General features: G+C 42.4%; 1 protein-coding gene across 1 annotated transcript in view; it reads left to right on the forward strand.

The window, feature by feature from the left end:
* The window catches only part of kcp (kielin cysteine rich BMP regulator), a 32,372-nt gene extending 12,017 nt beyond the window's left edge, over nt 1-20,355 (forward strand). The window contains exons 6-46 of the mRNA XM_050073542.1: nt 4-74; nt 174-222; nt 794-876; nt 962-1,055; nt 1,141-1,220; nt 1,308-1,393; nt 1,543-1,633; nt 2,068-2,167; nt 2,312-2,397; nt 3,196-3,289; nt 3,387-3,536; nt 3,786-3,892; nt 3,989-4,082; nt 4,181-4,354; nt 4,437-4,519; nt 4,617-4,710; nt 6,262-6,444; nt 6,594-6,764; nt 6,882-7,055; nt 7,143-7,225; nt 7,301-7,391; nt 7,469-7,551; nt 7,650-7,823; nt 7,997-8,176; nt 8,260-8,524; nt 8,843-8,925; nt 9,008-9,101; nt 9,174-9,347; nt 9,446-9,528; nt 11,699-11,819; nt 11,905-11,987; nt 12,217-12,316; nt 12,433-12,521; nt 14,125-14,227; nt 14,326-14,468; nt 14,722-14,894; nt 16,061-16,172; nt 16,251-16,352; nt 16,460-16,624; nt 16,713-17,013; nt 18,551-20,355. Coding sequence (XP_049929499.1) covers nt 4-74; nt 174-222; nt 794-876; nt 962-1,055; nt 1,141-1,220; nt 1,308-1,393; nt 1,543-1,633; nt 2,068-2,167; nt 2,312-2,397; nt 3,196-3,289; nt 3,387-3,536; nt 3,786-3,892; nt 3,989-4,082; nt 4,181-4,354; nt 4,437-4,519; nt 4,617-4,710; nt 6,262-6,444; nt 6,594-6,764; nt 6,882-7,055; nt 7,143-7,225; nt 7,301-7,391; nt 7,469-7,551; nt 7,650-7,823; nt 7,997-8,176; nt 8,260-8,524; nt 8,843-8,925; nt 9,008-9,101; nt 9,174-9,347; nt 9,446-9,528; nt 11,699-11,819; nt 11,905-11,987; nt 12,217-12,316; nt 12,433-12,521; nt 14,125-14,227; nt 14,326-14,468; nt 14,722-14,894; nt 16,061-16,172; nt 16,251-16,352; nt 16,460-16,624; nt 16,713-17,013; nt 18,551-18,771 — 5,087 coding nt within the window. The 3' untranslated portion in view covers nt 18,772-20,355. The remainder of the gene's footprint in view (nt 1-3; nt 75-173; nt 223-793; nt 877-961; nt 1,056-1,140; nt 1,221-1,307; nt 1,394-1,542; nt 1,634-2,067; nt 2,168-2,311; nt 2,398-3,195; nt 3,290-3,386; nt 3,537-3,785; nt 3,893-3,988; nt 4,083-4,180; nt 4,355-4,436; nt 4,520-4,616; nt 4,711-6,261; nt 6,445-6,593; nt 6,765-6,881; nt 7,056-7,142; nt 7,226-7,300; nt 7,392-7,468; nt 7,552-7,649; nt 7,824-7,996; nt 8,177-8,259; nt 8,525-8,842; nt 8,926-9,007; nt 9,102-9,173; nt 9,348-9,445; nt 9,529-11,698; nt 11,820-11,904; nt 11,988-12,216; nt 12,317-12,432; nt 12,522-14,124; nt 14,228-14,325; nt 14,469-14,721; nt 14,895-16,060; nt 16,173-16,250; nt 16,353-16,459; nt 16,625-16,712; nt 17,014-18,550) is intronic.
* The last annotated feature ends 666 nt before the right edge of the window (nt 20,356-21,021 follow it).

A 21,021-nucleotide genomic window follows, 5' to 3' on the forward strand; every position in this document is an offset into this window, starting at 1 on the left:
CAGAGTGTGAACCAGATGGCAAAGTTCATAATGTGTCCTACACTATAGATGGCTGTCAGACGTGTTCGTGTAAGGTGAGTATTTCCATTTTGACATTTCTTGAGCCTGACAAATTGCTGTGGTCTTCCCATTTATCATTTTCTGTCACCTCTGTGTCCCTTCATTGCTAACAGGAAGGTAACAGGGACTGCAATCCCCAACCCTGCTGCCAGCAATGCAGAGGTAAGGACACAGCAAAAAAAATCTGTACGCAACAAACTTTATAAATGTAAAACAAAACATTTAATGTGTCTAGTAAACTATGTAAAAATTGTTTAGATCAATCCATATGACCATTGCACAGGATGCATATAGGTTTTCATACTTCTTCATACTTGACCCACAAAACCTGTCACTGACCACTTGCAGATGGCAGCACTGGTATATTTTTTAATCTATAAAGCAATATCTTCGCCATTTTCCTTGAAAGCATGCAAGAAAAACAATGTTTTCTTCATGAATTCAAGGTAACATGACTAACTGATTTACAAGTACTCATTATGTTGGTGAAGTACACCTATGAGTTGCCAGACTAGGAAAATCTCTCCCAGACAGCAGGGGGTGCAAATGTGCTTCCACAGTTAAGGGGTGACATTAGTCAGACCTGACAGATAAGATGGATCTGCATGAAAATGGAAAGTTCCTCCAGAAAGAGACATTATTCTCTCATATTTGTTCTGCTACATCAACATTTAACCCCTTCACTGCCAGTAACACCAGAACAGTAAAGCAATCTGTATAAATGTGTTTGCAGGCTGCGTACATTCTGGTGTCCAGTATGATCACGGAGCCAACTGGAGGTCGGTGGAGAATCCCTGTGAAGTCTGCTACTGTCTGGTGGGTTGGATACTGACTGACAGTTTAACCTTTTATCTTCTCTATCAACTTCATCTTTACTGATATCCTTCTGTCCTCTCACAAGGAGGGTCAAGTTCGCTGTGAGAGGGAGCAATGTAACATCCCGTGTAAAAACCCAGCTGCTCCTCCACCCAATACATGCTGTCCAGTCTGTCAAGGTGGGTTTCTTCAAATCACTGTAGCAGTGTGTGTGTGTGGCTTCAGTGAGCTGCAGAGACATAGTGTGTGTTCTGTGTCTTGTAGGCTGTGGTGTAAATGGTCAAGACTTTCCTAACGGAGCTCTGATCCCCACTAGAGACCGTTGCCAGGAGTGCTCATGTGTGGTACGTCATTTATCACCATATTCATTATTAAATTAAATTTTTGTGTGTATGAATCACTTTTATCTTTACTCTGTCTTTCTCCTGCAGAATGGAAATCTGGTTTGTTCACCCCTTCTCTGTCCTGCCTTGAATTGTCGAAACCCTGTGCATCATCCTGGAGACTGTTGCCCACGGTAACCAACCTGCCTAACATCATCCACATCACTTTCAAGCCTGCGTCAATCCACCTTATTCATCTCAGAGTAAGTGAAACATTTCCAAAAGTTTTAAACGTGTATGTCATGTGTGTGTGTGTGTGTGTGTGTGTGTGTGTGACCTGCAGGTGTGAGCACTGTGAATATGATTCTAAGGTGTATGTGGATGGACAGAAGTTCCCCTCCAGGAGAGACCCCTGCCTGCACTGCCGCTGCTCTGTGAGTTCAGTCTGGTTTTTTATGGATACATGATGTTCATGTGACGAGACGATGGGTTAGAAATGTTTAAACACTCAGGGGTTCAAAGAAAACCTCTTAAAGCCTATTGCACTTTCAGAACTAAATGTGATTAGATTTGAAAATGGGAATAAGTGTGAAAATATAGTTGCTTTTTAAGTCCTGAAAAATTTAGTTTATGTACACACTATGTAATAAAGAGTTTCTAAATAACTTCAAACCTAGTTTTGCCTCTCTGTACTGCAGGTTCTTGTTACTTAGTGGCTGACATACACCAATACTGATGTATCTGCAATAAGATTTTCTGGCCTGCTAGATTTATCACTCTTGCTCTGGTTTATAGGTTTGAGCTTTGTAATCTAACAGCCACTGAATGTTACAGAGTGACACATCTAATCTCTTCTTGTGCCTGTTAGGCAGGTGAAGTGTCTTGTGAGCGTATGGATTCATCATGTCCCGCATTACACTGCAGCCACCCAGCTAGGCGGAAAGGAGAGTGTTGTCCCACATGCGCTGGTCAGTATATCTATAAATGTGTCTAAAAGACATAATTTTCTCATGTCTTTGTCAAGTTTGTTTGACCGATTGCGTGCCGTCCTCCAAATTTGACTTTCATTTGTCAGATTCAAGCATAACCAGGGTTTGTATTTGTTCCCACAGAATGTGAGTATGACAGGAGGGTGTATGCTGATGGAAAAGCGTTTGCGCCTCCTGGAAGCGGACCCTGCCTGCATTGCAGGTGTAAGGCAAGTCTGAACAGTATATTCAAGAGGAAAGTAAGCCTGAATCTAACCATTATTTTCATAATGGTTCAATCTGTGTATTATTTTCTTGCTTTATCAGCTAGTTTTTTGGTCTATAAAATGTCAAGGAAGGGATGAACATTAGCTCACCTGGTCGAGTGGGTACCCCATGTACAAAAGGCTTTGTCATGGCTTCAATTCCAACCTACGGCCCTTTGCTGCATGTCATCCCCCCTCTCTCTCCCCCTTTCACGTTATGACAACTGTCCTATCAATTAAAGGCAAAAAAGCCCTAAAAAATCTTCAAAAAATGTTAGAAAAATGTTTTTCAGTGTTTCTAAAGCCTGAGATCATGTCCTCAAATGTCATGTTTTATCCAAGACCCAAAAATATTCAGCTTGTTGTCGAAGAAGAATAAAGAAACCTGGAAATATGAGAGATTTTTTACTTATTTAGATTAGATGACTCATACCAATTCACCAATTATTCCAATTATGAAATTAGTTGGCAGTTAATTTAATAGTTGACAACTAATCGATTAACCTTTGCAGCTCTAGAAGAAAGTGGTAAAACTTTGGGGCAAGTGTGTTTTATCTTTATTTACAAAGAGATGTTATACATTTGTCTTACATCTCAAAAAAAGTCTAATGTTTTCACTCTCTTTTGGCTCTTAGAGCACTGTATGACTCTATTTTTTTTACAGCACCCAGTGGGCACATAATAGCTGTTATGGTTCTGTATGCTCCTATAAACTGAAACACACTGTAATCATAATGTTTTCATACTTTATGTCTGCTACAGGGTGGGAATGTCATTTGCCGTGAAGAGAAGTGCCCTCCTGTCCCATGCTCCAACCCTATTATAGATCCACATCTGTGCTGTCCAATCTGTAAAGGTAATGATGCACACACACACACACACACACACACACACACGCAAGCGCAGCTCATCAATAAATATACTGTATGAAAGCTCCTCTTTTCTCATTATAGCCTGTGTGTTGGAGGGGGTGGAATATGAGGAAGGCTCCGAATGGCACCCTGAGGGTCCCTGTTCCAGCTGCACCTGTGTGAATGGAGAGACGGTGTGTACACACACACAGTGTGGCCCCACTGAGTGCCTGCATCCCACCAAGATCACTGGTAAGAGTGTGTGTATCTGAGGCTATACTCACATTAATACGTTTTCATTTTAAACTGCATAACTATTGCTATGTTTACACCTGGTGTCGACACTATTCTGGCATTTTGGAACCCCTAAAATGGAGACCTTTGAAAATGCTGCTGACCCCATTTTAGTCGGAACCAGTGGAAACGAAGACCTACCCAAAACGCGTACTTTGTTTATATGCTGACGACTGTGTAACCTCACTGTCTCTTTCCTTTCCTTAGGCTCCTGTTGTGCAGTGTGTGAAAGCTGCACCTATAACCATCGCATCTATAGCAACGGCCAGAGGTTTACAACTCCTGACCACTCATGCCACATCTGCACCTGTCAGGTGAGTACACTGATGTTCACACACACACACACACACACACACTACACAGTACTGTTCACCTTCAAACCTGCTGATACGGCCTTCCTTTCTCCTCAGCATGGCAGCGTAGAGTGTGAGAGGAGACCTTGTCCTCTACTCAACTGCTCCAACCCATACACACCAGCTGGAGAGTGCTGCCCTAAATGTCCAGGTACACAACCTCAGAAAGAGATTTGGTCATGAATCAATTAATTTGGATAAGTTTATTCTCATCTCACTATAGTGTCTGTGTGTTTGTATCTTTTCCAGACTGCTCCTTTGAAAACCACGTATTTGTGGATGGAGAGGCTTTTCCTAACCCTGTGAGTGTGTGTGAGGAGTGTAGGTGTGTGAGCGGCCGGATTGACTGCCACCAACCGCAATGCCCTAATCCTCGCTGTAACGCTCCTCTACCTGGAACGTGCTGTCAGAACAACTGCAACGGTGAGAAAACATGGATTTTCTATCAGTTAAACAAATTTAACAAATCAAAATCTCACAGTTACATAATATCCCTCTGCATCAGGCTGCAGCTATGCTGGGAAGGAGTATCCCAATGGAGAGAAGTTTCCTCATCCTACTGACAGATGCAGGACATGCAGCTGCATCGTAAGAATAATCAGTATCACAGCCTGACTCCTGCAGTGTTCACCTGTGGTCTTCTTGAAGCAGGTTTTTATTTCAATCTGTGTTGTGTTTGTTGTAGAATGGGAATGTCCAGTGTCTGATGAGGAGATGTCCACCGCTGCCGTGCTCGAACCCAAATGTGCTGCCCGGAGAATGCTGCCCCCAGTGTCCTGGTAAGGATGTGCAAGAAAGATAAAACAGGGATGTGAGATGTCTGTAGCAGTGACTGTGATGTGTGCCTGCTGTGCTAGAAAGTTGAAGGAGGAGCACAGTGAAGTTAAAAACAGGTGTCCTCTAAAAGCAATGGGAGGTTGGTAATTGTATGTTCTCACCCTAATCGGCCTCACAGTGGTTGGAGCTGCAGTATTTGCCGTGGCACACAGCTCATAGAGGCAATTTGGGTGCGTAAAATCCATTAGCATCCTTTTACCACAATTTTGTCGAAAAGCTTTGAGTGAAATCTGAACACAGTCATGACACACAAATTTTTGAATTCAGTGTGACTCACACTTTCCCATGATACCTACATCTCCGATGCCCATCTCAAAAAGACTGCCTTAAATCCCGTTAGAAAACAGAATGTCATGTGGATGGATGAAATCAGATTCGAAATAATACAACACTATATACAGCACAAATTTAATCTTTATTCCTTATTTTGTTGATTGTTTCTATCTGCTAGCTTAATGTCTGTTATCAGCTGAGTGTAACATCACATCAGTTGTTGCCAGATCTCACGAGAGTATGTTGCTAAAACAGAGACATGTCTCGAACAAATTTAATTTTCTCCTGATTTGTCTGTCAGAAAAAAAAGCCATTTCAGTATAATAATGTTTAGAAGGATTGGGACTGTTAAAATAGGGTCCAATATTTACTTCAGTGACTATGGGGCGAAGGAAATGGTTACAATCTGTACTCGTGTTCAGTTTCCTATTGCAATGAATGGCCGCAGCTGGTCTTCTAAAGGGGCACAACACTGGTGAAGCCCATGTGTCACAGATACAGGAGATGAAACTGAAGTGGGCTGTCTCAGTTTATTAATGGACTCTGGTTGTAGCCTCCTGCTTTGCTAATGAGCCGAGTGTCCCCAAAGCCGCCAGCATTATGGTTTTTACACTTAACTGAACAGATTTACACTTCGCTAGTGAGCCATTTGGAAAGTACCAAAATTATTTGAATGCAGTTTGGACTAATTGGTGTTGTGCGAAGAATCACCTAAAAAGCTGATAATTAAAAAAAAAAAAAAAATTTAATTAGCACTTTTCAAGCTGAAGCACAAAACGCTTTCCAGATTAAAAGATTTACAGAATGAAAATTAAAAAATAAAAAACACATGCAAGTCCCCACTGTTTGACATAGAAGAATTAGGAAAAGAAGAGCACATATGTCAAGCATCACTGAGGTGGGGGGGCCCACAGAGAGAGTGGACCGTCCAGCAATGTGTTGGGTGGAGTATGGGCCCTTATGATTTTTGCTATCAAGAATTTAGAGTTTGAAGATTTTCCCTTCAGACAAATACTATATTTTTTAATTTCACCGGCCGTACCTCTTCTGTGGTTGACATGATGTTCATTTGTGTGATGATTTGCTATTGAGTTTGTTTATTTACTCATGATGGTCGAACACAGCAGAGGTTATGACACTGTATAGTTGATATAGTTTTCCCTCATATTCCCTCAGCTCCTCCTTTGGACTGTGTGTACGAGCAACGATCCTACAGACAGCTCCTCCTTTGGACTGTGTGTACGAGCAACGATCCTACAGACACGCTGAGCGTTTCTACCACCCAGCTGACAGCTGTCGATCATGCACCTGCACCAATGGGACTGTTCACTGTCAGCGCAAGCCCTGCACATTCGCTCCATGCTCTCACCCCATCACACAGCAGTGCTGCCGGACCTGTGAAGGTACATTAAGTCCTGCCAAGATAACTTAAAGACAAAGCACTTTTCATATTTTGATCCAGCAGATTCTGTCATCTGTTGCAACAAAAGAAAGTTTGACACAGATGTTTTTCTAGTCAAATAGTTTCCTTTATGTCTTATTTCCCTCGCAGGCTGCCTATATGAGGGCCGAGAGCGATCGAATGGGGAGACGTGGGATGATGCATCAGACCCATGTGCACAGTGTATTTGCCGTGAGGGCTCTGTCCAGTGTGAGAGGAAGCGCTGTCCACCGGCCAACTGTAACCACCCAGTCCGGAGACAGTGCTGCATGTCCTGTGATAGTGAGTGTCCCCCTTACTGAGGAGGATCCACAGACTTTCCTGTCAGCACTTTCCTTGGGAAGTGTTTTCTCTTGGTTATCTCAAAAATATCTTAATCTCCATTTTTTCGACTTGCAGGCTGCATGTTTCATGGTAAAGAATATCCTGATGGCACTGAGTTTGCTGATGACAAAGACCCCTGTGGCGTGTGTTACTGTTACGGCGGGGAGGTCATCTGCACCAAGATACCGTGCAATGGAGAATGCAGCCACCCTTACAAACCACCTGGGCAATGCTGTGGAAAATGTGAACGTATGTAAAGTCACAATCATTCCTGGTTTAGGATCATTGCTTTAAAATGTTACAAAGTGACAAAACAAACCTGTTTTTATTTTATAGGCTGCTTCTATAACAATGCAGTCCTCGCAAACGGACAGTCGATCCCTGACCCAGGAAACCTCTGTGCTGAATGCACCTGTCAGGTAGCATCAACACACACATACACATTCCTGCTGGTTAATCTCTCGAGCCAATGTGTCGTGCTTCTTCTCCTACAGAGCGGTTCAGTGCGATGTGTGAAGAAGACGTGTCCAGCAGCCTGCTGTACTCACCCGATCACCGACCCGTGTGGCTGCCCTGTCTGTGATGGTAACCAGCTTACAAAATATCGCAGTTCACGTTATGTAGAATAAGTAAATACTGATGTTTCACTCTACTGTGTGTAGGTTGTCAGTTCCAAGGTGTGACTTATGTTGACGGACAGATCCTTCCAGGAGGAGAGGGCGGGTGCCAGGACTGCACGTGCTCAGTGAGAGGGAGAAGGGCTGGATTTGGTTTTGGGAGTTGCTGCACCCTCACAGCTACTGTACATTTTTTTCTTTCTTTCTTTTTTTTTTTTTTACATAGAAAGGTGAAGTGGTGTGTGCACAGAGAAGATGCCCTGCGGTGTCATGCCCACACCCAGGACTGGATGGGTGTGCATGCAGAGTGTGTGATGGATGCAACTTTAATGGACGAGACTGTTTCAACGGAGAGCGGTTCCCACACCCTACAGACCACTGTCAGCTCTGCTCCTGTCTGGTACTACCACACGTGCATTTTATTTTCCATGCACTGTAGATTTTTGTTTGTAGATTTAAGATTTAAGATTTAAGATTTAGAGCACTATAGGAGGACTGTAGCTGACTATGTAAAGGAAATATTGTCATCCTCATTGTGTGTGTGTGTGTGTGTGTGTGTGTGTGTGTGTTTAGAACGGCGCTGTGGTGTGTTCGCACGTGTCTTGTCCAAGTGTTTCCTGTGCGCGTCCAGTGACTCCTCCTGGGGAGTGCTGCCCTGTCTGCACAGGGATCTGTCTTCATCAGGGGAGGGAGTATCAGTCCGGCTCCACCTTCACTTCTCCCTCCGATCCCTGCTCGTCATGCTCCTGTCTGGTCAGTCTGACAGTTCTTACCGAATGAAAAAAACTGTGCATATAATCAAAATTCTTGCTGTTTGATTCCTTTTTCTCTTTCAGAATGAGGTGGTGAACTGTCAGAGGAGACCGTGTCCAGTCCGCTGCTCCCACCCAGTCCCTTCAGATACCTGCTGTCCCGTCTGCGACTCTTGTCTGTATGAGGGTGTCGTCCACTCTCACAGTCACACCTTCACACCCTCCTCCAACCCCTGCCAGCGCTGCACATGTGTAAGAGGCACCGTCACCTGCGTGCCTCTGGTCTGCCCGCCAACACCCTGTCTCCGACCAGTTACCAGGCCAGGACAGTGCTGCCCTGAGTGCACAGGTACAAACTGAATGTGAAGGCCTACATGTGTTTCACTCTAGCAAATTTGTGGCCTCAATATTTAATAAACTTTTATGTTCAGAAATATTTTTTATTGTTGTTTCATTTTGGATTTATCACTTCCTGCAATTTAACTCTAAAAAGCACCTAAAGGTGTTTGTGGGAATTGATAAAAGCCACCTCAAATTCACGCAAATGATCACAAAAATCACATGGCACAAACTTACATACACATATAAACATGACACATGAAAACAAACCATATCTCTCTGAACCTCATTGAGAATTTTTTTCGTCTTTGTCTCTTGTCTGTCTCAGCGTGTTCACTCGATGGACAGGAGTTCAGTGACGGGCAGGCATGGACTCTGCTTTCAAACCACTGTTCCACCTGCACTTGCCAGGTCTGACTCTTCCATCACTGTCTATTCTCTCCATATTTACACTTTCCTTGTATTTAAGCACTAATCTATCTGAGTCTTGCAGGCAGGTGAGGTGCAATGTGCGTCTCCTGAGTGTCCCAAGCTGCCTTGTATGCACCAGGTGACTGATCCAGGAGCCTGCTGTCCACGCTGCAGAGGTAACTTGATCACTGAAAATTATAATCGCAGAAGGAGATCGTTTTTACCAGCGGTTTAATTGTCCCTCTCAGGTTGTATGTATGGAGGAGAGGAGCATGCTGAGGGCAGCAGCTGGTTCGCAGACTCCACTCCCTGTATGACGTGCATGTGTGTGGAAGGGGTGACCACCTGCTCTGAAGTACGCTGTCTATCTCCATGCATCAACTTCATCAGCGTGCCCGGGGAGTGCTGCCCTGTCTGCGCTGGTAAGCTAATGAAAAAATCTAAGGCACACTCATGTTTCCTATTAGGATTTTCTTTCACTGTGGTGCTTGATAATCTTATATGATTGTTTTTTGAGCAGACTGTGTATTTGAGGGCCGAGTGTACGGTCCAGGTGAGAGTTTCCATCCAGCAGATGACCCCTGTCAGATCTGCACTTGTGAGGTACGATGCATACACACCTGACAACTGAAAACCTGATTGTGACATTTTTATGTGTAGCTTGTTAATGTAGTGAATATTTAAAGTTTTTTTTAGATGAACTGATTAATCTTTTAATATAAGATAAGAAAAGAAACTGTGTGACACGTTACAGTTGCTGTTTTTTATAATTAAGAAATAGAGAGAGCAACTGTTAATAATAATGAGGCTTATTTTATAATAATTATAATTATAAATAATTAATTATAATTATTAAAAAAAATAGAAGTATAAAATAAGGAGTGTATAAAAAATGTGTAATCTCGTTACAAAGCAATGCTCTGCTGGGAAACCTTTGGTCCTGGAATTTATGTGGATGCCACTTAAAGGGATAGTGCACCCAAAAATGAAAATTCAGCCAATATCTACTCACCCATATGCCGAGGGAGGCTCAGGTGAAGTTTTAGAGTCCTCACATCACTTGCGGAGATCCAAGGGGAGAGTGGGTAGCAACATAACTCCACCTAATGCAGGCTGACGGCGCCCCAGATTCAAACGTCCAAAAACACATAATTGAAACCACAAAATATCTCCATACTGCTCGTCTGTAGTGATCCAAGTGCGCACACGTGAGCACAGTGTACAGGAGGCAGTTAGAGTTAGTTGTGTTGCTACCCCCTCTCCCCTTTGCTCTCCGCAAGTGATGTGAGGACTCTAAAACTTTACCTGAGCCTCCCTTGGCATGAGGGTGAGTAGATAATGGCTGAATTTTCATTTTTGGGTGCACTATCCCTTTAAAACGCACCAACCCACCATTGCAGACCAGGTACACCCCCTCATGGCAACAGCACTCCCAAGTGGCAGTGGCATCCCCAGCAGGACAGTGCGCCATTGCACACCCTTAAAACTGTTAAGAAATGGTCAGAGGAATGTGACAAAGAGCTCAAGGCATTGACCTGGCCACCCAGTTCCCCAGACCCCAATCTGATGGAGCATTCATGAGATGTGCTGGTACCCCAGACGTACCTCTGATCCACTGTGGAGCTTCGTTGGATCAGACTTGGCTCTGACATGTCAAGGCATGGACACAGGACCTTTGGGGATGTCCTGTGTTGTCTGGCGTCGGATGTTGGTGGCAGACCCTTTGAGACCTGTTGGTTGTAAGGTGGGGTACCAGCATGTCCTACAAACGATGAATCAGATTGAGGTCTGGGGAATTTGGAGGCCAGGTCGTTATCTTGAGCTCTTTGTCAGATTCTACGTGCCAGTCGTAGTGCACGTCAGGTGGCATCCACATGAATTTCAGAACAACGCATTTTCATCAGAATATTGCACTGTAACATGATGGTCAATGTTATTCACCTCACCTATCAGTGGTTTTAATATTTTGGGTGATGGATGTATATATTGTGTTAGACATATATTGTGGCTGAATGCACAATTTTAACATAATTCTTATTTTTTCATTTATATTTTTTTGCTATGCTATGGTACAGTATAAGAGCAACTGTAATGTGTCACATGGTTTCTTATCTTATCTCATATTAAAAGATTAATCTATTCATCTTAACAAAGTTATATTATCACTACAACTTTATGATTTCTCTATGTTATATACATTATAAAATCAATTGTAACATGTCACAACAAAACAGAATTTCTTATCTTATCTGTGTCTTATGAAATGTATGAAATGTGTACAAATATGTTCCAAATACTACAAAGTGTGTTAGGTATAGATACAGCAATAGAATAAATAATAATGAACTTAAAAGAAGTATTGTGCAAATGAATTATTGCAGAGCATATTGTACAGTTGAACTACTGCACAAATTATTGTACTATTAAGTTTTTAATGTATAAAACATCAGAAAATAGTGAAAAATGGCCTGCACAAGTTCCAGAGGTCAGTGTTCTGAATCCCAAAGATTTCAATTACCAGTTAAATAAAACAGAAAAGCAGTAAATCATCCATTTCTAAATGATTATTAAACTGTCAGAATTGTCTCTGATTAATCTTCTGTCACTCAGTTTTATAGATGAATCGAGTTTCAGCTCTACTTAATAACAGAGGTTAAAACAGTACTAATTGAAATAGATATGGAAGATCCAGAGGTTTCATTGGCAGTAGTAGTTAAATTAGAAGTTATATTAGTAACTGTGGTGGGTGTAATCCAAGCTGTTTGTGTCGCAGGTGATGCCAGATGGAGAGCAACACCTGAGGTGTTACCGAAAGCAGTGTCCCAGTCTGGTCGACTGTCCCAAGAACAACATCTTGTTCTCCAGCCCAGACTCCTGCTGTCCTGTCTGCGCACGTCAGTACTGAACCGCCTTTTGTGATACACTGTGTATTATCTCTGCACTGTCACTGAGCTTTGTGACATCTGTGTGTTTGTTTAGAGCCTCTCAGTAACTGCACCTCTGCACTGATTGGCAACGAGGTCTTGGCGACAGATGACCCTTGTTTTACCTGCCAGTGCAAGGTACCGTAGCGACGACATGCACCTTGTCTTCTGTCCATCATCTCTTAGAAACCATATAGCCTAAAATATTTTATTTTTAACCATTTCATTTGCCTATAAATGATAGGAAATGTCAGAATGAAATGACTTTCAGTTTGACATCTCTGCCCCTTGAGATCTAACTGTTCTGATCAGATTACAGTCCAGATACCATGTGACTCTGTGCAGTGATACTGTGTCTGTGATTTAGGACCTGACTTGGACCTGCTTACATCAGAACTGCCCTCCACTCACTTGCCCTCTTCATGAACAGTTCAATTCTCCAGAGTCATGCTGCCCCGTTTGTAAATGTGAGATAACACCGTCTTTCTTACAGTTTGTCTGTTCGCTGTGTCTTTTAACGTTTTAAGCAAGTCCTAACATCCATTATTATTATATCGTGACGGTTCTCCTGTGTTTCATACAGATTGTGTGATTGACGGCTCGAACAGACGTGTGCCCAACGGCAGCAGCTGGACAGACAGCGATGACGACTGCGTCACATGTACCTGTAACGTGAGTCTTACAGAAATACTCACACTGTTCATGCCAAATATCTCAAGCAGCGTTCAAGATCGTTGTTTGTCAGCGTGTTGCAAACAAAAGAGTCTGACATTTCAAATCCCTAAAAAACAATAAAACTAGAAGAGCGCGTTGAGACCGCAGACCTCCGCCAAGGCCAAATGCTCGCCATGCTAACAAAAGTGAAAAATAATTTGTATATCTGCCTCGTGATTTGGACTCGCTCCAAAATTTAACGGGTTCTTCCTTGGCCCATGTTACACCATTCCACCAAGTTTTATGATAATCTGTGCAGAAGTTTTGCCGTGATCCTGCTGAGGAACAGAAAACAAATCAACAAAGAAACCCTCTGATCCAAAAACATTTCAATCAGGAGAGACTTGTTCAAAGAGAGAGAGAATATTTATTTACATGACGCACATGAGGAATGTGAAAAGTCTTTGGTGATTAGACCCCATTGTGATGTTATCTATTCCAGGAGGGTTGTGAAGGTGTTGTAGATTAGGGATCTCCCCCTATGGAGTCTAGACACTGGTGGTGGTAATGGGGGTGATGAGATGAGATAAAGAGGAAGCTGAGGGTATGGATGAGAAGAGGAATGGGCTTTTGATGAGGCCTGGATAAGGAGACTGGGGGTGAATGGGGTCAAGAAGGGTGCAACGATTCCGCCTAAAATGACAGCTGACAGGAGCAGAGAGGAGAACAGATTTAAAGTTCGGCAGAAGCAATGTGAATGGCTGAATGAGCTCGTGGCTGGTTTGACTGGCTGACCGGGAGAGGGAACACCCTTAATCAGATGATTAGAGGGAGTGGTGGGGGTGGGATGGAGAGAGAATGGTGAATGAATATAGCATAAAGAAAGTAATAAAGATCTAGTCCATCTGATGCTGGTTTTGTTGATGTTTTTTGCAGTTTCATCACTGCTACCAATGCCTCTGTAGCCAGTATCTCACTATCACTATCCTCATTCATATTTTAAGAATCTACTAATTATATTCAGCCACAAAATCAGCCTGAAAAGCTGGAAATCAGAACGGGAGCACAGAGAGTTGTTGCATAGAAATGACACACTGTCTCATCCAGTTGCATCGGTGTGAACCAGCAGGTTGCAGAATGGCGCATCGTACTATGAATAAGGCGTTTATCTCTACATGCTTTGTGGGTTGTCTCCCCGAGGATCTTTATGTTGTTCTACAGTAGCCTAAACAGACAGATCAAACCCTGGTTCCAGATAGGGCCATTTGCATTGTTGCATCAGCCGCCGTAGTTCTCTTATCAGTAACAAGGCATCATATTTTAGAAACTGATTCCTTTTTTTTTTGTATGTAAAATCTGAATCTGAAAGGTAACAAGAAACTCTATCTGTCAGAGTAACTTGAGTAAGAAGCGCACATTTCTCTCTGATATGGGGTGAAAGAGGTATAGAGCAGCATAACACTTGAGTTATGTAAGCTACCTCAAAATTGTACTGAAGTTCAGTACATGAGTAAATGTACTTTTTACTCTCACCACTGGACAAGACTGGTAATAGATCTTGTATCTGTTCAGACCATTTTCTTCTAAAGTAATCTTTTTTCTTTCTGTGTTTCCTCTTTAGTTGGGCTACATCGAGTGCACCATTGAAGAGTGTTTACCTGCAGTTTGTCTGGATGCTCAGAGGCCAGTGAAGATTCCAGGGAAATGCTGCTATGAGTGCCAAGGTATCACAGCCAGCCAACACAGTGAGCGTCCCTAACTTTAGTGTTCTGCCTAACAAGTTTAATCTGTGTGTGTCTGTGTTTGTGCGTGTGTGTTGTAGACTCCGAGGCGTCGTGTTTGCACCAGGGAACAGTGTATCACTCCAACGAGCAGTGGGAGGTGGATGAGTGCACCAGCTGTACGTGTGTGTACGGAGACGTGCACTGTCAAAGTGAACGCTGCCCTCCCCTCACCTGTGCAACAGTCAGTATTACAAACACGCACACTCTTTCTCAGTGTTTCATCATAGTCTGAAATTTTCCCATGATGCCTCAGTGTCCTGAATTTTTATTCTGTAAAGAGAGACTAAATATCTGACATCTCTCATCAGTGTTTACACTCTGGCTCCTCAGGGCTCATTTTGACACTTCAGTCTCCTGGGTTCCTCTTAGTTACACAGACAGTGTATCTGAATATACGTGTGTGTGTGTGTGTGTGTGTGTGTTTGCTCTCTCAGGATGAGATGCCAGCCATCGTCCCAGGTTTGTGTTGTCCTCACTGCCTGCCTCGTCCAGCCACCTGCATTGCCTTCGGCGACCCTCATTATCGCACCTTCGACGGCCGCATGCTGCACTTCCAGGGAGCCTGCACTTACATCCTGGCACAGGACTGTGAGGGAGGAGACTTCAGGTGAGTGGGTCACCATGGTTACCCAATAAAGTGCTGTAGTAGGCGTGTTTTGTCTACTCCTTCTACTGCTACTGATACTTCCCTTCCACAGTTACAGTTACCCTCTAAAAACAATCCAAATAACCTGTGACAAGAGATCAGAAGTAGATGTTAACTGGTTTTAAAGACCCCAAAAACATGTTTTCTAAGACAGCTTCTAAAGTGTTTGGGTCTTAACGTGAAAAAAAAATCTGCCAAATTTTGAACAGATTTGCTTATTAACTTATGACTGATTTATGTAATCAGTTTGCTTTGAGCTCCTCCCCCTGGTTTGAAATGTGCGTGACTCTGATGGAAAAAGTTGATGTTGCATAGTAATGAGTAATTATAAGCACATCACGCAGGCACAAGGCTATCAGTAACAGTGCACATGAAGAAATAAGTAACGCCTGCACACTATCTCTTTGCCATAAAAGTTTAATGAAGACACAGTTTTGATCCTGCTTGGATCTTCATCAGGTCAAAATCGTTTTGGCCCATCCAAGCAGGATCAAAACTGTGTCTTCATTAAACTTTTGTGGCATGAAGTGTGCAGGCGTTACTTTATTTCCTCACATACTTAACCTGGCCCACTCAGGATTTAGCAGTATTGTAATCAAAATGGGATGCTAGCTGGTAAGTTGCTTGCTTATGTTTCAAGGACACTGTTGATTATATTAAACAAGTCACGCACTCCTGATGAGTTATGGAGTGTTACACCATAATAAATAATGTTTTTTCCTTTCCTGAACTTTAACTTTGATTGTTTTATGTTTAGTCATGTGTATTTAATGTTCAAGATTAGTACTTTAGGTTTTTAGAGTTTTCTGGCTGTAAGTGGTCACAAGCCAGAAAGGTTTGGTGCCGTAAAGTAACTAGCAGCAGCAAAACGGATTGGATGTGTGTCAGTTTGCAGACACATCCACTTTTCAAGATACTTTACTTTTGTAACTTGCTATTAAGACTTTTGAACAACTAACAACTTTTGATTTCAAGTCCTCGCTAACATTCAATTAAAAAAATATATCAATCGACACGTCTTTTTATGTGACCTTTGAATGAAGAAGCTGATTTTTAAAGTAAATTATTGATATTGAAATGTTAATACTGTATATGTCCTGCTCTATGACTCCTGTTTGTTTGTACAGCATTCATGCCACTAACGATGATCGTGGGCGTAAAGGAGTGTCCTGGACTAAAGAGGTGACCGTGTTTATAGGAGACATCACAGTGCAGCTGCTCCAGGACTGGGTCGTGAAGGTTTGTGTGTACAAATAATGCAAATAATTTTTAAACAATCATGTTTGTGTCATGCATCAACTAAGCCGTACTCCTCAGGTGAATGATGAGGTCGTGACGTTGCCGTTCCTCAGAGAACCGTACATCTATGTAGAACGACAAACCAACACCATCTTACTCAACACTAACATCGGGCTGAAGGTACAGTCTTGTCTCTTTTATGATATAATAACATATGATTGGAAACACTAACAGTTCGGGCACTCCCAAAGCCTGTCACACATTGACACTCACTGGCTCACCTTTAGGTGCTGTGGAGTGGACGTTCACATCTAGAAGTGAGTGTGCCAGGCTCCTATAAGGACCACATGTGTGGCCTCTGTGGAAACTTCAACAACTACTACCAGGATGACCTCCGAATGCCCAGTGGACGGATCAGCCTGTCAGAGTCTGACTTTGGCAACAGCTGGAGGGTAAAATAAATACATATAGAGACAGAATAAAATAAAGTGAAACTGTCATACAAAAACAAGTCTTTTAAAATCTGTTTTTTCATTGTAGGTCACAAATGGTAGCCACGCCCTTTCATCCTGTCGCCCCGGCGAGAATGTCGACCCCTGTAAAGACGCAGGTTACCAAGCTAAGAAGGGGGCCAACGCTCGCTGTAAGGTCCTGAAGTCGGCTGCCTTTAAGCCCTGCCATCGGGTGGTGCCTCCTGAGCCGTGGTACGGAGCCTGTGTGTACGACCTCTGTGCCTGTGGGGCCAACACTGATGAGTGTCTGTGTGACACTCTGGAGGCCTACGCAAGTCAGTGTAGAGAAGCGGGAGTCATCCTGAAATGGAGGAGCCCCTCACTGTGTGGTGAGTGAAACACACACTTAAAGGTCCTGATAACATATCTTTTAATCCGCTTCTGAGTAAGAGCGATGGGGGATAGCGATACATGTGGGTAATAATTGGCCAAAGTACATAATAGATGGGTCATTGGAGATATGCAGCCGTGTTGGGACAGAAAGCAAACCAGGACTAGAAATGTGCACTGAGCAGACTACAGATGTCAACCAGGTGGCACATGGGGCTGATCGTGGCCACTCGAGACGTACATGCAGCACAGCTAAACCTAGTGGAATTGTCCCTCCCGGCTCCCTTACAGTCAAGATGGTTGTAAAGATAACAAAAATGGGTCCTTTTCTTTTTTCATCTCGTATTGTGCCTATCTGTAGAGGATCATAACATATTGGGTATGGGGTTAATATGCAGATACTGTGGTTCAAAGTGAGACCAAAGTTTTTTTATGGATGTCAGGTTTTGAGCCACGATGAAGGCCCAAATGTGGCCCGCAACAGACGGTAAGGCTTCTTCTTTTTAGCCAAGATTATTTCCGGAAAACTTGCCGTCCACTTCAGAGGAGTCAGCAGTCATTAATGATATAAAACAGTTGTTTTTTTTTACCAATTGTGAATCACCACAACCACAAGAAGTCCTGTAGCATACTGTCATACACGTGCACACAAAATATTAGGCTAATTGGTCCAGTAGAATTCGAGATTAGCTGCCAACAGACAGATGCACACACAGGACCAAACGCACGATCCCCTCCAGGCTTACACCTGGCAGAGATAATAATGATTCAGAGCTTATGACAAGATCAACATGTGAAGTTGTTTTTGTGCCTCAAACTGCACAAATTGCAGGAGTAACGAGTCAAAAATGTTTAATATCCCTCGAAGGCAACTCGGAGAGCTCAGAGAACATAATTAGCTAAGTATCCAGCTATCTGGTCAGAGCCCTGGATTTTAATAAGGCAGTGGATTGTAGGAAGAAACACCTTTTTAACAGAAGACAGCTCACACACAGTTGCTCTGTGTTTATGGCTGTTTATTTAATATTGCTAATGTTTGTCAGGCTCTATGATGAATGCTTAGGTGATCAGTTTGACATGCAGTTAGAGTGTCAATGTGGGAGTTGGTGACAGTTGATAGAGGTGCAGACTGATGGCTTTAGATGGGAAATCATCAAGTTTTCAGGGGCTTTAAACATCTACTTTATGATTTTTCAACAATATAAAAAGTAAAGAGTGACAGGTGAGGATTTTTATGAACTACATGTGTAAGTAAAATAAATGTAACATAGTCAAATATATAAAGTAGATTTTTTATTTCTACATCTCAAAATGACTTGGGCACTGTCTTGGATCAAACACTCACCAAAGTCAACCATCTCCTATTGTAAACTGCTCAGTGATGCTTTGCCACAACAATGTAGCCTCAAATAAAAATGAAAAGACGATGTTGTTTTCTTATTGCTGTCAGACACCTGCTAACTCCCACTGGTCACCCTTGAAGCTATAGTGGTCACAATGTTCTTATTGTTTTCTCTGTGTCACTGTCTTCCACAGCTGTGGGCTGTCCAGTGGAGAGGGGCTTTGTGTTTGACGAGTGCGGGCCCCCGTGCCCCGTAACCTGCTTTAACGTTGATGTACCACTGGGGGTTATAGAGAGCCACTGCTTCAAGCCCTGTGTCCCAGGCTGCCAGTGTCCTGCCGGTCTGGTTCTACACAACAACTACTGCATACAGCCAGAAAAGTGCCCCAAGATCATTCATGAAAAGTCCACATAAGTTTCTGGACTGCTCACGTTTAAGTGGACACTTGCTTGTATGCACATGCACTGTCACCTCTGCCCAGCTGGCCACCAAGGTCTTTAGATGTTGATATTTGGTTGAATGTAGGTTATGACATCCAGTGACCAAACATCAATGTCAGGACTAGTCTAATGTCAACGTCAAAGTGACTTAGAATAAAGACAACAGATGACATTGATATTTTCTTGGTTTTAAGTTGTGTTTAACCAAAATCTAACGTCATCTAAAAGTCTCAAACATCATCAACAGCAAAATGTCATTATCTCAACCTCCTCACAAGATGGAATTGTAATGTTGTTAGAAAATGTCAAGGTCCAGTGTGTAAGATTTAAGGGGTTATTGGCATCTATTGGTGAGGATTGCAGATTGCAAACCAGCTGAAACTTCTCCAGGTTAGAATTCCTTCAGTTTTCATCGCTCAGGAGGTTTTTACTGGGAGCCAAATTATCCGCAGAGGTCTCTTCCCCTCCAAAACAAATGGACCAGGTGATTAAAACCAGTAAAAACACTGAAAGAAGTAGTTCCACATTACAAATTAGTGTTTCTCTTATGCTGTTTGGCATTTCAGAGATGGGCCGCTAGCCCCAGCTGCACCTGCTAAGGTCCGTAAGATCCAGACGTTCATAAGGTTTTTACCGGGAGCTGATTATCTGCAGATGTCTCCTCCTTTGCAAAACAAACAAACCCATTGATTTAAACAAGAAAAACACTGACTGAAGCAGTTTCACTTTGAATGTCTGTCTATTTCCGACACTCTCTTCTCAGAGTGGGGCTTCTAACTACAATGGGCGATGCAAAAATGTGATATTCAGAGCCATTGTTTGGTTTGTCCATTCTGGGCTACTGTAGAAACATGGCAGTGCAACATGACGGACTCCATAGACGAGGACCTGCTCCCTTTGTTAATATAAACAGCTCTAAGGGAACAAAAGCACATTGATTCTTGTTTTCAGGTGATTTTACACTAAAAAAACATATTTATTATATTTTATTCCATTTCTGTCAATATATACCCCTAAATCCTACACACTGGACCTTTGAAATATCATCAACCCAAAACTGTTCCGTCCATCCAACGTAAGAGTCCAGATTCTGTCTAACGTCACTGGTGCTAGATAATCTTCAATCCACTCAAGGACCGCATAAGCCTCCTGTTACTGTATACTGACGTCTGAAATAGAAAAACAGATAAACCTCCATCACCTGTGGATTTAACATATCGACTAAAGTGAAATACTGCATTTTTGTGTTTTTATTAACATATGTAGCACTGAATATTTGAATATTTATACTACACAAGGGTTTTTTTGGTTATAATTTCACGTGTATTGGTTTTTTTGTACTTGTTTTGTTTGACGCATAACTGTTGTCTGCCTTGAGGTTATTTTAACCGTATTATTTACTATACAAAGAGCATTTGTTTACTGTACAGGTTTATTTCAGCACTGTGCGATGTCTGACTGTATGAACCACATAATCTCAGGTACTCTTATCTTTTTTTTGCTCTCTATCGTACAAATAAACAAAGGCTTCACTACTATTTCTTGTATTTCATCCATTATTGAGACATGAGTATAATTTTAGTGAAGCTTTATTTTATGGGTCTGTAATTTGTTTGTAATTTAACAGGAAGTTTGGAAATAAATATGTATTTGGTGCTAATTAAATGTAAGATAATGCAGACAAAGTGTTCAGTTGGTCCAATTAACTGCTTGTGTACATGAGAAAAAATTTTAGTGAGTGTACAGCAGGTCAAGTAATAGCCAATTAAATGGTTCTTTCCTTGAAGCTTCCCAGGAAATTATTAGGACATTACACACCCATAAAATAAAGTGTTACCAGCACTGAACCAGTGGGTGCTTTATAAGATATATGATGATGATGTATGAGACAGGCAACAAGATACACTCACACTGGGATCCACTAACTTTCACTAGAACACCTTTCACGCAGGTGTAATGAGTCACATGTTCACGTATCACATTTCCCCCTCTGACAGATACACTGTCACTTTTGTTGCTTGGTAACCTGATCCAGCTGTTGTCCAGAGGACTGCTGTAACCATAGTAACAGCCTGTATTATGTATGAGTCCACAGTGGTGAAAACATGGAGCAGGTAAGACGTTCTGACGTTGGGTGAGAGCTGCATTTGTTTTCCATGTATGTGTGTGTAACTACAACTGATCTTTCCTTCAGGAGTGTGTCACTGGTCTGTACCGATCCCTG

Source organism: Epinephelus moara, chromosome 20 (genome assembly GCF_006386435.1).
Source record: "Epinephelus moara isolate mb chromosome 20, YSFRI_EMoa_1.0, whole genome shotgun sequence".
Classification (NCBI taxonomy): domain Eukaryota; kingdom Metazoa; phylum Chordata; class Actinopteri; order Perciformes; family Serranidae; genus Epinephelus; species Epinephelus moara.